The 12,524-nt window shown below is 44.9% G+C and overlaps 1 protein-coding gene across 1 annotated transcript in view; it reads left to right on the forward strand.

Annotated features, from left to right (window-relative positions):
* The window catches only part of Dpp6 (dipeptidyl peptidase like 6), a 613,823-nt gene that overhangs the window by 311,932 nt on the left and 289,367 nt on the right, over positions 1 to 12,524 (forward strand). Inside the window, exon 3 of the mRNA XM_028774777.1 lies at positions 6,670 to 6,768. Coding sequence (XP_028630610.1) covers positions 6,670 to 6,768 — 99 coding nt within the window. The remainder of the gene's footprint in view (positions 1 to 6,669; positions 6,769 to 12,524) is intronic.

The following is a 12,524-nucleotide window of genomic DNA, read 5'->3' on the forward strand; positions in this document are numbered from 1 at the left end:
TATGTGACCACACAGGAAACTGAGGAAGGACACTTACCTTCCCTGTCACTGAAGAAATGTCCCTAGGGCTAGACAGAAAGCAGATCATTTGGTGAAACTGTGTCTCCTAGAAATTATGGCTGTGATAGTTTCTGGGAATATGGGTCTATGGATTGAGAAGAGAAGAGTCAGGCTTCCTGGGAGGTAGCACTCCAGGTCAACTATAGAAGGGAAAGCTCTAGATTTGATCTACCCAAGGACTGTGATGTACTAACCTTAAATCTGAATTTGCAGTTGAAACAGACCTGGAGGAGTTCCAATGGAAGGATTGGTTTATACAGCTATTTACCTTACTGTGAGTTGCAGACTCAGACTGACTGAGCAGTGGGTCATTGGGAGCATCTTTGACTTCCCTTCATTAACTCTAGACAGATTGTCTGGTAGAGCTTGCACTAAAGGCTCATTTTCCTTAAAGATGACAACACACTCTTGTTACTCATGTGTGCATTAAGACCACGAGCCAAGGCAAATACAATGTGTGTTTATTTGTAAAGGCTTTTCAGGCCTTTCTCCGTTATGCTCCTATTTTAAAGACACATAATCCCCAAAGGAGTAAATCTAGCTATTGTGTTCCCTCTTTTCTCTGGAGTCTGTCATCAAGAAAGGATATTGGAAAATTATAAACTAATGTGACATACATCCAGGACAATGCTCTCCAAGACACTGGCTGGTATACTGAGTGGTGGTTTAGTGAACAGTCACCAAGGCAAGTATTCAGGAGTCTAGGTCTAGGGTCAGAGAACTGAAGAGCAATGGACCACAATGAGCCAGGCAGGTCAGGGGCCAGAGGGGGCTCAGGCTGGAATGGGCACTGCCTTCTTTAGAAATGGAGCCATTGCCTTAAATCCCATTGAACTCATCAGCTGTTGCTTCTGTGCTTGAACTTTCTCATATATATCATGGATTCACATCCATGAGCGCTGGGACTCTCTGAAGAAAACCTATAAAAATCACTAGGTTTGTTAACTCATCATATATAGACAGGTTCTTTTTCTTTAAATATATTTATTTTATGTGGATGTGTGTGTGCCTGAGTGCATGTATATACACCATGTGCATGCAGAACCTGCAGAGATAGGGAGAGGGCATCAGATTCCCCTGGAGTTGAAGTTACAGGTGATTGTGAGCCACCAAGTACTCTTAGCCTCTAAGCAATGTCTGCAGACAACGTGCCCAGTTTTCTCATATCCTTCTCAATTCAGTAGATTACTATACATGCAGAGGAACTCCTAAAGTCCTAGCTAGTTGCAAATGGAAGATCTGAAAGGACGCATGTGGTGGACCATCTTCACAAAGATCTTCACATTCAAACCTCTCAAGATAGGGTTACCCTGGGGTAGTTCACAGATTCTGAGCACATGGACAAACAGAGTTGACAGAGACAGAAAAGGAGACATCCATGTCCTCAGGATGCAAGGGTTGGCATGATGCTTCATTGGGTCCAAAACCTCTGGTAGGAAGCTGAAGACCAGAGCAGATGTTTCTTCAGAGCTCTAAGGATGCAACCCTCTTGGCTAATGCAGCCCAGTGAGACAACCTCTGCCCCCAATATTGTGAGAAAATAATATTCTACCCCTACCACCACCACCACCACCACCACCACTACCACCACCAGCACTAGGCTATGGTACTTTGCTATACTCCCAGGAGAATGCCTATTTCAAGGTGACATGGATGCCCATGCCTACTTTGCAAGCTTGGAAGAAGTCATAGCTAGAGAGAACTGTACAGTCAGGCTGAGAGATGAGCCCAACTGCACATGCTTCCCATTCCATTCTTCCCATCACTGCCACAGAAATAGTCCTGGGCTTCTTCCTTGGCCTTTAGCGCACTCATTTTGGCTGGGATGTTTGGTTCTTGTTCATCTTTGCCATTGAGCAAAAAATAGAAATATGTTCAGCTGAATGTGATATTTTTCCTAAATTTGAAAGGAGAGGAAGAGACAAAGTGTTTCCAGCGCTGACTTTTCGTTTTTGTTCCCCCTGATATGTACTCAATAGATATTAGTTTCATGTACAATCTGAATTAAGTTAACAGAGATGGCAATTAAATGGAGGATAATCAACAGAGCCAGCAGAATTCTGAATTAAAATGTACTTTCAGTAAAACATGATGCTTCTACAGCCAAAGGTCCTCTCTGGGTATATGTGGAGCACACTGTATGCACAGAGGTCTGTATGGCACAGAGGTCTGGAGCTAGTGAGTCTACCCTTGTTACTCCTGCGGAAGAGCTGACCACCCAGCCCTTCTCTGTAGGGAGCCCTGCATACCTGGGTCATGCTGCTGTATGCACTGTCCTGAGGAAAGTTCAGTTGGTTCATTTGGTTTTGATGGATCAGTTAGACACACGTTGGCTGAGGCCTTACATTTAGGTAAGTATACAAGCTATGACCACCTGTAGTATTTACTTCTCTCCTTGCTGCTACAGAACACATGACAAAACCAACTTGAGAAAGACATGGTTGTGGAGGCATGGGACAGAAGCATGAGGCAGCTGTTCAGGAATCAGAGAGAGATGAACACTGGGGCTCACAGTCTTCTTTATAATCAGGCCAGGACCACAGCCCCTGGTACTGTCACCCACATGAAGAACTAATTAACCTAATCTAGAAACTCCCAGACATTTCCAGGGGCTTGTTTCCACAGTGATTCTAAATTCTATCAGTATGGCAATCAAGAGTAACCATCAGATGACTTTATTAACACTTACTGTTGCCAAGAATATATATAAATTTAAAAAATCAGTAGAAAAGTAATGAATTAACAAAACTCACCATGATAATCTATTTCTCCTACCTGTCATTAAATCCAGCTCCCAGACTATGTTGAAGGGTCTGAAGAGGGATTGGATACTTTTTGATGGATTGAATTCAGAAGCTATATGAACAATAAATGAGAATTTCTTGTTTTATGGCTATGTATAAGAAAACTGAAGGCTTTAAACAAATGTTTCAATAAAAAGCGCAGTGCTGCTAGTTTCCATAGGTGACTTTGAAGACATGAACTTTTAGGGTAAGTTACCATTTGTGGGACTTTTATGAACTGTGGACGTAGCCATAGACAATACTCTACACAACACTGAGACTTGTTGGAACGAAGAAAGCAAAAGCAGTGGGGAGGGTTGGAGAAAGACAGCTCTCTTCATTCTGAAGAGATTGACTGGGCATCAACAATGTGTGAGGGCCCTGAGAACATGAAGTCACTGCTGACCCTCTCTTAGAAAATGGAAAATAATTCAAACTCATACAGAATAAGCACTCAAAGATAGTGATGGGTTCAGTGCTAACTGCTGGTAGAACAGATGGTGTGGCCATGATGATCCAGTCTGAAAGAAACATCTAGGGAAAGACTGTCTCTACCCAAAATGACCAGGAGGGGCTGAGACACCTTAGAGTACATGCCGATCTTAGCATGTCCTAGGGTGATGAGAACTAAAAGAACTATAGATGTGATTAAAGAAGACAGGGGAGACTCTCATCTCAGAAAAGCCACTCAGGAATTTTAGAGATAAAAATATACTCGATATCCATTTAAGACCTTAGTCTTAATGTGTCTGAAAGCCGTGTGAGAGGCCATCAGGCACACTGAAAAACAACTAAATCAGAGAGACAGGACTGAAGGAATCAGGCAGAGGTGCTCAAAGACAAACACCCGGAAGACTGTGGAGGCTGCCTGAGGGCCCAGGTAGAGCTTCAGAAGCTGGAGCATGAGGGACAAGAAAGAGGTGGTGTTAAATGACATAATTGTCATTTCTGATGTGAAGACTCACTCATTCTTGGACTGTACAACGGACTCTTGCACCAGATTTGAAAAGCAGACCCACCAGGGAGCATCGTCTTACAGAGAATCTAAGCATAATGGGATAATCCATCTGCCTTCATCTAGAGCTGTTTCCTGCACATGCTGTCTCCTTTGCCAATAAACCATGTCCTCAAAACACCAAAGCCACTGGCAGTTCTTGCTTGTAGCCCTTCCTAGCATGCATGTTCTTTTATTGCTTGTATCTGGGCTAAACTGTTTCTACCTTAGGAAAGCCTTCTCAGAATTCCTTCTTCAGTCTTATTCCTGCTGCCCATGGGGATAACCTGGCCATCTTGAGACTACTGCACTCTTACTGTTGTGTTCTGGTTGCTTGTTTAACTTTAGCTCCCATGACTCTGTGAGTCCCCTGCAGTTGGGCTTACCATGCCTGTGGACACATGAATGAGGTGATCGTGTCTATCATCACCTCAGAAGTCATAGGAATGAATCGAACTATAAATGAGTGGATTGTATAATAGCCACACTAGGGCCCAAAGACAGCAGAGAGCAGCTACAGAAGCTAGGGCTGCTCATAGACAAAGTCAAGTTTCCTGCCTAAATGGAACACACACACACAAACACACAAGCACACATACATTCACATAATACCTATAAGCTCACACACCTATACACTCACACTCTCACACACTCACACACACATACTTACATACTCATACATTCACAGGTAGGGTAATTTCTACTACATACTACCTCTCTACACATCTTCTGTATGTTTATTTAAAAATGTTTAAAACAAATAAGAGATTTTTAAGCTTACTTATTTCACTTTATATAAAAATGTGATGCCCTTGGATATGTATATGTCCCACTGTCCTTTTCTGCGATCACTGATCATGTCTCACGATAAGGACATCTTTGATTGAGTCTCTTTGCAATTTTCAAGAATTTTATTCAAAGTAATCTCACTTAGTGTTCAGGAAACCAGTTCATCCACAAGTTTCAATGCATTTCAGAAATGGTCCAGTTAAACTAGAGCCCCTTGTTGGTATAACAGGGGAAAGGGAGTTGATAAGGCGGTCTGTGTGGTCCACGCAGGAACACATGGCTTCTCCAGTGATGTCTGTAATATGTAACATCAGAGAAGCCAGAAGGCAGGATCACAAGGTGATCAGTAGAACCTATGAGCTGAGACACTAAAAGTGCTGGAGGCTTTGATCTTGTAAGGACCCAGGAAGAGGACCCCCCAACCCAGGAAGAGGATCACCCCCTTGGGTGATCAGCGCGCACCCAAGGAGACACGAGAGACTGACTTGATGCAAAATAGCAAAAGGCAGTTTACTAACAAGGGCCGTTGGATCAAAACTCATCCCACGCAGGGGAGAGAATTTCTATGAAGACCCCAGGAAGTTTAGAACTTTTATAGGGGGAGGCACAAGGGGGAAGGGAAACGCGGGAAATTCTGGCGCGGTTACATATGATTGGATATTTCAAACATCAGCACTTTGAGTAAGCAATCATTTTGACAGGCTGGATGGCCCACTATTTTTGACCATGAAGCCTCAGACCTTCTAGGATAAACATCAGGTGGCCCATTACTCACTTGGGCATGTTTAGACTGGTCAAGATATGCCTTTGGTTGTTTCTACATTTCTGGTCACCTCGTCCCTAGAGGGGCTTGATATTTTTATTATGGCTATTCTCAGCAAGCTCAGCAAGCCGTCCTGCGGTCTTTGCCAAGTTGTTTGTGGTCTCTGCTGAGCTGTTTTAATTTTTACTCTTACAATCTGAGATCACTCTTTGTTCCATATGCAATTCCCACAGAGTTCCTTGCTTTGGTCAGACACGCTATACATTTGGAAATATAAAATTAAGACAAGCAAATGGAGCTACAGAGAATGGGCACAATGATGGCCCCAAGATGGCTCAATAGCTGGAAATTGGCAAGAGGCACAAACTTAACAACCAAATACCAGATGCAGAAGACAATGATCTGAGGCAGATTGCTTGGTTGTCACACGTAAGGCCTTAGGTTCAATCCTCTGCACCCCTGAAAAAAAAAAAAACCAAAACACCCACAAAAATCAATGCCACCTCATACAGAATGCACACACAGCTACTTAGCTGAGCTCACCCCACATCATAGCTGATGAAGTGAAGATCCAAGTCTTTAAAGGTATCTCGTGAATTTGGCATTTTCCAGTTAAAAGGACAGGGAAGGACACAAGCATTCCAGGTTGACAGAGAATTTGGTACTTCTATTTAAGGTACCACGTCTTATTCACACAAAACAAGAGAGGTAGCTTGGACAGTCTAGCTTTGAGTATCCCATGTGTTCACTCAGGCCTCCTGGAGAACCTTGAACATCTTTCAGAAGCAGATAAATGGATTTTGTGACTCTAGTGGAGATAGCCTCTTATAAGGAAGAGCCAAAATCCAGGGTTCTTTGAACTCTGTAAACAGGATAAAAGCTGGCAGATTTTCAAACCTTGTCAAGAGAAACCATTAACTGAGCATGTCCTCTTGGGATAGATATGAGTTCAACGACAACCTAAGCTTCTCCCAGGTGTTTTCAGTTAAGATGGGGGAGTACTGGCCTGAGAGTCTGGATACAGATATTTGGGAGTGTCCATTGATATGAATAAGAACGAACCCTTAACTCAAGATAGCCAGGGACAGGTGACACAAATGGGAACTAAATATCTAAAGGATGTTTCCTGTATCTTTGAATGCCCAGCAGCCTGCTTGTCTGCACGGAACCGTTGAGCTTAATTCTGGACAAGCATATCGTTTCTCCTAATCATTCGTACTAGCCTTGAGACACATGTTCACTTCTGCCGTTGTTTAACCCTCTGTCTTTTCTTTCTCCAGCGGAAGATACCAGTCTATCTCAGAAGAAGAAGGTGACCGTGGAGGATCTTTTCAGTGAAGACTTCAAAATCCATGACCCAGAGGCAAAGTGGATAAGCGGTAAGTCCACAGTCCTTGAGCGAGTGCCTAGGCGGTCCTCCCACTCCCACCTCCTCTCCATCACCTCTGTGTAGGTGAAGCTCTTCAGAGGCTCTGATCTGTGGGTGTGATTATCAAAGCATTGCCATCATAAGAACATGTAACCCGAGATAGCCACTCCTCACTCTACAGGCTGCCTCACAGACATCAGCACAGCCTCAGCTTTGTGAGAAATGGGTCTGCTGAGGACCCATCCTCCATTAGCCTCCTTGTGGTGCCTTCCTCCTGGAGCCATGACTTCTCTGGGCAGGTTGCTAAGCAACAGAGGCCCTTGGTGCCTCAGCGGAGCCTGCCTTCTCCATGGTGCTGGTCTTCTCTGCCTTCAGCTCACTTTCACTCCCTAGGGAGTTAGCTGTGACCAAGGACTGAGCTAGGTCACTGCCAAATACAGGGATCTGTGCAGATGCTGAGAAGTATATCTAACCGGATTCCTCCTCATTTTCTAGTTTGGGAGACTTTTCTTCTTAAACAACAAAACAAAACAGAACAGTCTGCAGATGGCAGACTATTCCTGACTCTTAATACACAGGATAAGGGGATCTGAAATCCCATGAGCCTCCTCCCTGGCCCTCACTGGCAGGGCAGGCTGTATCTCTCAGGCTGTGCCCATCCATAGCTGCACTTTGTATTGTGTTTACTGCTCTTGTGTGACCCCTCAAGTTGGTAAGCCTTTCTAGTGTGCCAGGTCCAGGCCCAATCCTTGCTTTTATAACCTAGAGTTTCAGAGATCAACAGATTTCCTAAGAGCCTGACACCACAGAGCTGATCTGCAGCACAGTGGGCTGGCCACTCACCTGATACCCAGTTTTTTGTCCTTTGTATTGTAACAGTGTGTGTGTGTGTGTGTTTGTGTGTGTGTGTGTGTGTACATAAACATGCATACATTTTTGTTTTGACCCAGTGTTTAGGCAGGTCTGAGGGCTCAGACAATGTTCAATGTCAGATCTTGAGTATAAAACAGTTTTCTTGGGAGCTCAAAGATGCATTCTGTCAAGAAACATTGATTCTAACTCAGTAGATGCAGAAAGACAGGATTCACTTTCTCATTCTCCATGGGAAGACGTTTAGGAGACCATGAATGGTCTTAAATGGATGGCTTGGGTTTGTTAGATAAGAGAGAACAGGCCTCTGGGAAATGTAAGTCTAAAACATCAGCCTGCGCCAAACTGTTATCAGAAGAACCAAATGCAAGCTAAGATACAATTCCCAGGGATGAGAAAGTAAAATAAATCCAAATAACAAGGCAAAAGCAGGTTCCAAGGATACATGGAAGGTTAGAAATAAGAGGCACCAAATCCAACTCTGGAGTTCAAAGCTCACTGGCGGACTTGGGGTTGGGGGCAGGTAGAAAGATTCCAGGAGGGGCCAAAGAGTAAAGATGTCATGAATGAAGAGGCCAGGGCAGGAAAGGGGATGTAACTGTGGATGGGAAAGGAAAAAGAGGGGAGGGGAGGTTAGGGAAGGGAAGAGGAAGTGGGGGAGAGGAAGGGAAGAGGAGGGGGGAGAGGAAGGGATGGGAGGGGAGGGAAGGGAAGAGGAAGGGGAGGGGAGGGGAGGGAAGAGGAAGGGGAGGGGAGGGAAGAGGAAGGGGAGGGGAGGGGGAGGGAAGGAAAGAGGAAAGGGAGGGGAGGGGAGGGGAGAAGGGAAGGGAAGGGAGGGGAGGTGAGGGGAGGGGAGGGAAGAGGAGTGGAGTGGAGAAGGGAAGGGAAGGGAAGGGAAGGGAAGGGAAGGGAAGGGAAGGGAAGGGAAGGGAAGGGAAGGGAAGGGAAGGGAAGGGAAGAGAAGTAAGCTATGAAAAGGAGGTACATGTTGCATAGCTTGCTGAAAACCCTTCCTCTGGGCACAACTCCTATGCTGTCAGCAGTTTGCGCTGGGAGCTGGTTCTGATTAAATTAGAAGCTGCCTAGAGATGTGCTGAGCCCCTCCCCCATGCTGGGGGGTAATTTAAGCCTCTTCCTCTTCTTTTTCTTTCCCCCTTCTCTCTCCCCACCTCTCTGGCATCATCTTCTGAGTGTCTGGTAAGCATTTACCTATCAGTAAGCACCTCACACCATTGAGCTATTTGCTTCCCGCAGACTCACTAATCCTGTTTTCAGATGTGTAAAGTGAGGTTAACCGTTTAAGTAACTCAGCCCAGAGCCCATTATCAACCTAGTTTTCTCTGGTGTTTCCAAATTGCCACACTAGGTGGAACCCAGGTCTCTCCAATCCAGGAAGTTCTCTTTCAACCTCACCAGCTACTTTTTCTGGTTTTAACTAGTTTCTGGGCTGTGAATATTTTAGAGTTCCCACCATCTTTTAAACTTCTCTGTTCTTGGAAGTAACAGAGCAACCAAGTGCTGAACGGAAATAGAGAAGTTCTCCACTGAGAAAGTAACTAGGGTTTGTTTTGGGGGAGAGTGTTTGCTTGTTTGTTTGTTTGTTTGTTTATTTTGTAGGCATCAGTCACTGATGTTAACATGTACCTGGGAATTAATATTGGGGCTCATGCTCTAGAAGTAAGGCTCTGTTTTTATCATAAGGAGACATACTAGTTTGGATTTTTAACTTTTTTTTGGGGGGGTTTGGTTTTTCGAGACAGGGTTTCTCTGTGTAGCCCTGGCTGTCCTGGAACTCACTCTGTAGACCAGGCTGGCCTCGAACTCTCAAACTCAGAAATCCACCTGCCTCTGCCTCCCAAGTGCTGGAATTACAGGCATGTGCCACCACCGCCCGGCTAAGGATTTTTAACTTTTAAGATTATAGACCTTAATTAATTCTTTTTAAATAGATTAGTGGTTTCATTGGTCGTATAATAATTACATAAGTGAATAAAATGTAATTGATAGTAAAATTACAAAACCCTAAGCAAAGTTCGATGGCTTCAGAATGGCCATTCTGATAGACGTTCACTGAGTTGTTGAGAACTAGGACTGGGCTGGTGTGTGTGTGTGTGTGTGTGTGTGTGTGTGTGTGTGTATCATTATACCATCTGCTTTTATTTGTCAGTTCATTAGAATAGTGATTTTTATTTACTTTATTGTTTCCTAAGACTACCTTTTCTGACAGCTTTAAATCTTCTAGAATCCCGAAGCTCTTGTAGAATTCCCTTGTGTGTTTGTTATAACAAAAGAAGAACAGAAACTAACAGAGCTGACAGAGCCACAGGTTCCTGGAGGATCCATCTTGCATGCATGTGGAAGAGAGGCTAATAACAGGTGGTCGGTCCCTCCACATGTGTGCTTCGTTGAGGAACGTCTTGTGTTTGCTACAGTAGGTATACTGCCCTCGCAACCTTTGGGTGCAATGAAGAAACACCATGACCAAAATAACTCTCATAAAAGAAAACATTTAACTGTGGACTAGCTTAAAGTTTCAGAGACTTGGTCCATTATCATCACGGTGGGGAACATGGTGGAGCCCCAGCCAAGCAGGCAGGGTGCTAGAGAAGTAGCTGAGAGGTACATCCTGATTCATAGGCAGAGAGGGAGGGAGAGGGAGAGGAAGAAAGAGAGAGAGAGGGAGAGACCGGGCTGACAGGGGATTTTGAAAACTCGAAGTCAACTCCTAGTAACACATTTCCTCCCAAAAAGCCACACCCCCTAATCCTTTTCAAAGTTGTGCCTTATATTTGACTAAGCATTCAAATATATGAACCTTGGGAGGTGATTCTTTTTCAAACCACCACAGGGACATTTCCTTTGCTGTTCCAGCGTTCTGTGGTTCTGTGACATAGGACAACATTGTGGTTACTGCTTCTATCCGGACCGAACCACCTCAGTTCTACTCTTCCCCTCTCTCTTCACCTCACCACTTCTCATCCATTATCTTCTTCAGCTGAAATGACAAGAGGTTACAACATTCGCTCCCTCACCCTGCCTGTGTTCATCCCCACTTCACAACACCCCACTTCCCCTCTAGAAGGCACCTAAAAAGAGAAAAAACCCACAGGTGAACTTTCACTGTCTTGAGGAATAATTGTAGGGTTCTCCCCCATTTTTGTGCTCATCTGGAAATAAATGCATCCTCATTCCCCCCCACACACACACACCATTCAGCACCCTCACACTCTATGCCCTTCACCTAAGCCAGGTTCCCAGTGGAGTTCCACCTTGTCTCTCTGTCCTGTGCAATGGGACATCTGTCTACTATGGTATCTTTCACACTCTGCCTCCCTTGCCTTGGAGCCGACTCTGATTAGGCATCTACCCCGAGCTCCTGACCTTCCTCTTGTCAAGGTCACAGAGGACCACCCGGCTAGTGAATGCCAATGTCATTCCTAAGGATTATTTCTTAGGTCTTCCATCTCCCTGATAGCAGTGTACTCCAGAGTGATTGGCCCCTAGAGAAGGACTTCTTTAGGCCATCCTTTATGCTGGTTATGGACCAGCCATGCTGTCAGGCCCCTGCCTTGTGGGTAGCTCCCTGTACCTCAGGCCTCTTGCTGGTGGTCTGTCTTCCTAATGTTCTCCATGATCAAGTCCCAGGGCCTGGCTTGGTCCTGCCTTCTTCCACCTGCACTCTTGCTCTTGGTGTTCTGACCACTCCTAAATACAAAGCCCTCCCCAGATTTCACATATGCCTTACAAATAAAGCCTTCACACATATTTCCAAAGCTGAGTTTCTAACACTATCCAAAACTATGAACAAACACAAAGAAAACAAATCAGCTCCCTAATGTGGGCTGATGGAAAACTCACCCATGTGAATTTCCCATACCATCCCCACAGGCAGTCAATTTGGCAAATAGTCCCTTTCTAAGCCTGGTTTAGATAAATGTTAATTCCAAAATGAAGGTAGTGAGTTTTTACATGGAGTCTACTTCCTACCTGGTCATCTTTTAATTCTCTGTCTGTTCAAGACAGGGTTTCGTGCAGCCCAGGCTGGCCCCTGACTGCCTGTGTGTAAAAGATGACTGTGCCCAATGTAGACTTTTTTCTGGTCACCCTCATTTTCTAGAATCTTACCACTTGTTGGCAGAGAGCCCTCTGTGTCTCGGGATGCAGAACTAGAGAGACTGGAAAATTGGAGAAAATTGCCTCCTTTGAATGTAGGAAAGTATCAGCTGGCTGGTTGGTACTGAGGAAAGTATATGTTTGAGGAGATAAAATTGGCCTTGGTGCTCAAGGCTCAAAGCAATTTGATTTCCAAATGAGTTTTAGCCTCTCCATGTTGTTCTGAAAAAAACAGATGGGTTTTTAAAAAATAAAGCTTGAGGGGTTCAGTAAGAGGGGAATTCACTCTTAAAATGGCGCCTGTTTCTCCACTGCTTCTGGGAGAGCACAATTTTTCATCAGAGTCAGGAACCTTGGAATGGGGGAGAGGGATGGTTGACCCTGGGCATCCCTGGCTGCAACAGACTTGGCTATGAGTACAGTGACTGTGCAAAACGAACCTGTGTCTAGCTGTCTCTGTTAGTTCCAAAATCCCTGACCAAGGGAACTCAAGGAAGGAGGGGTTTGGACTCGTAGTTCAAGGGACAGCCCACCATAACAGGGACGGTGCTGGGGCGGGAGAGTGTGGCGGAGGATCACACTGCATCTGCAATTGGAAAGCAGAGAGAAGTGAACGCTAATCATCATAGGTTTCTACTGCTCTGTAAAATACCATGGCCAACAACAACGTGGGGAGGAAAGGGTTTGTTTCCCTTCCAATTCCCACATCACAGTCCATCAGTGAGGGAGTCACGGCAGGAATTCAAGTGGGCTCCCGGAGGCAGGATCACGGAGGAATGGAAC

The sequence above is a fragment of the Grammomys surdaster genome, unplaced genomic scaffold, assembly GCF_004785775.1.
Source record: "Grammomys surdaster isolate TR1022 unplaced genomic scaffold, NIH_TR_1.0 242, whole genome shotgun sequence".
In the NCBI taxonomy this organism is placed as follows: domain Eukaryota; kingdom Metazoa; phylum Chordata; class Mammalia; order Rodentia; family Muridae; genus Grammomys; species Grammomys surdaster.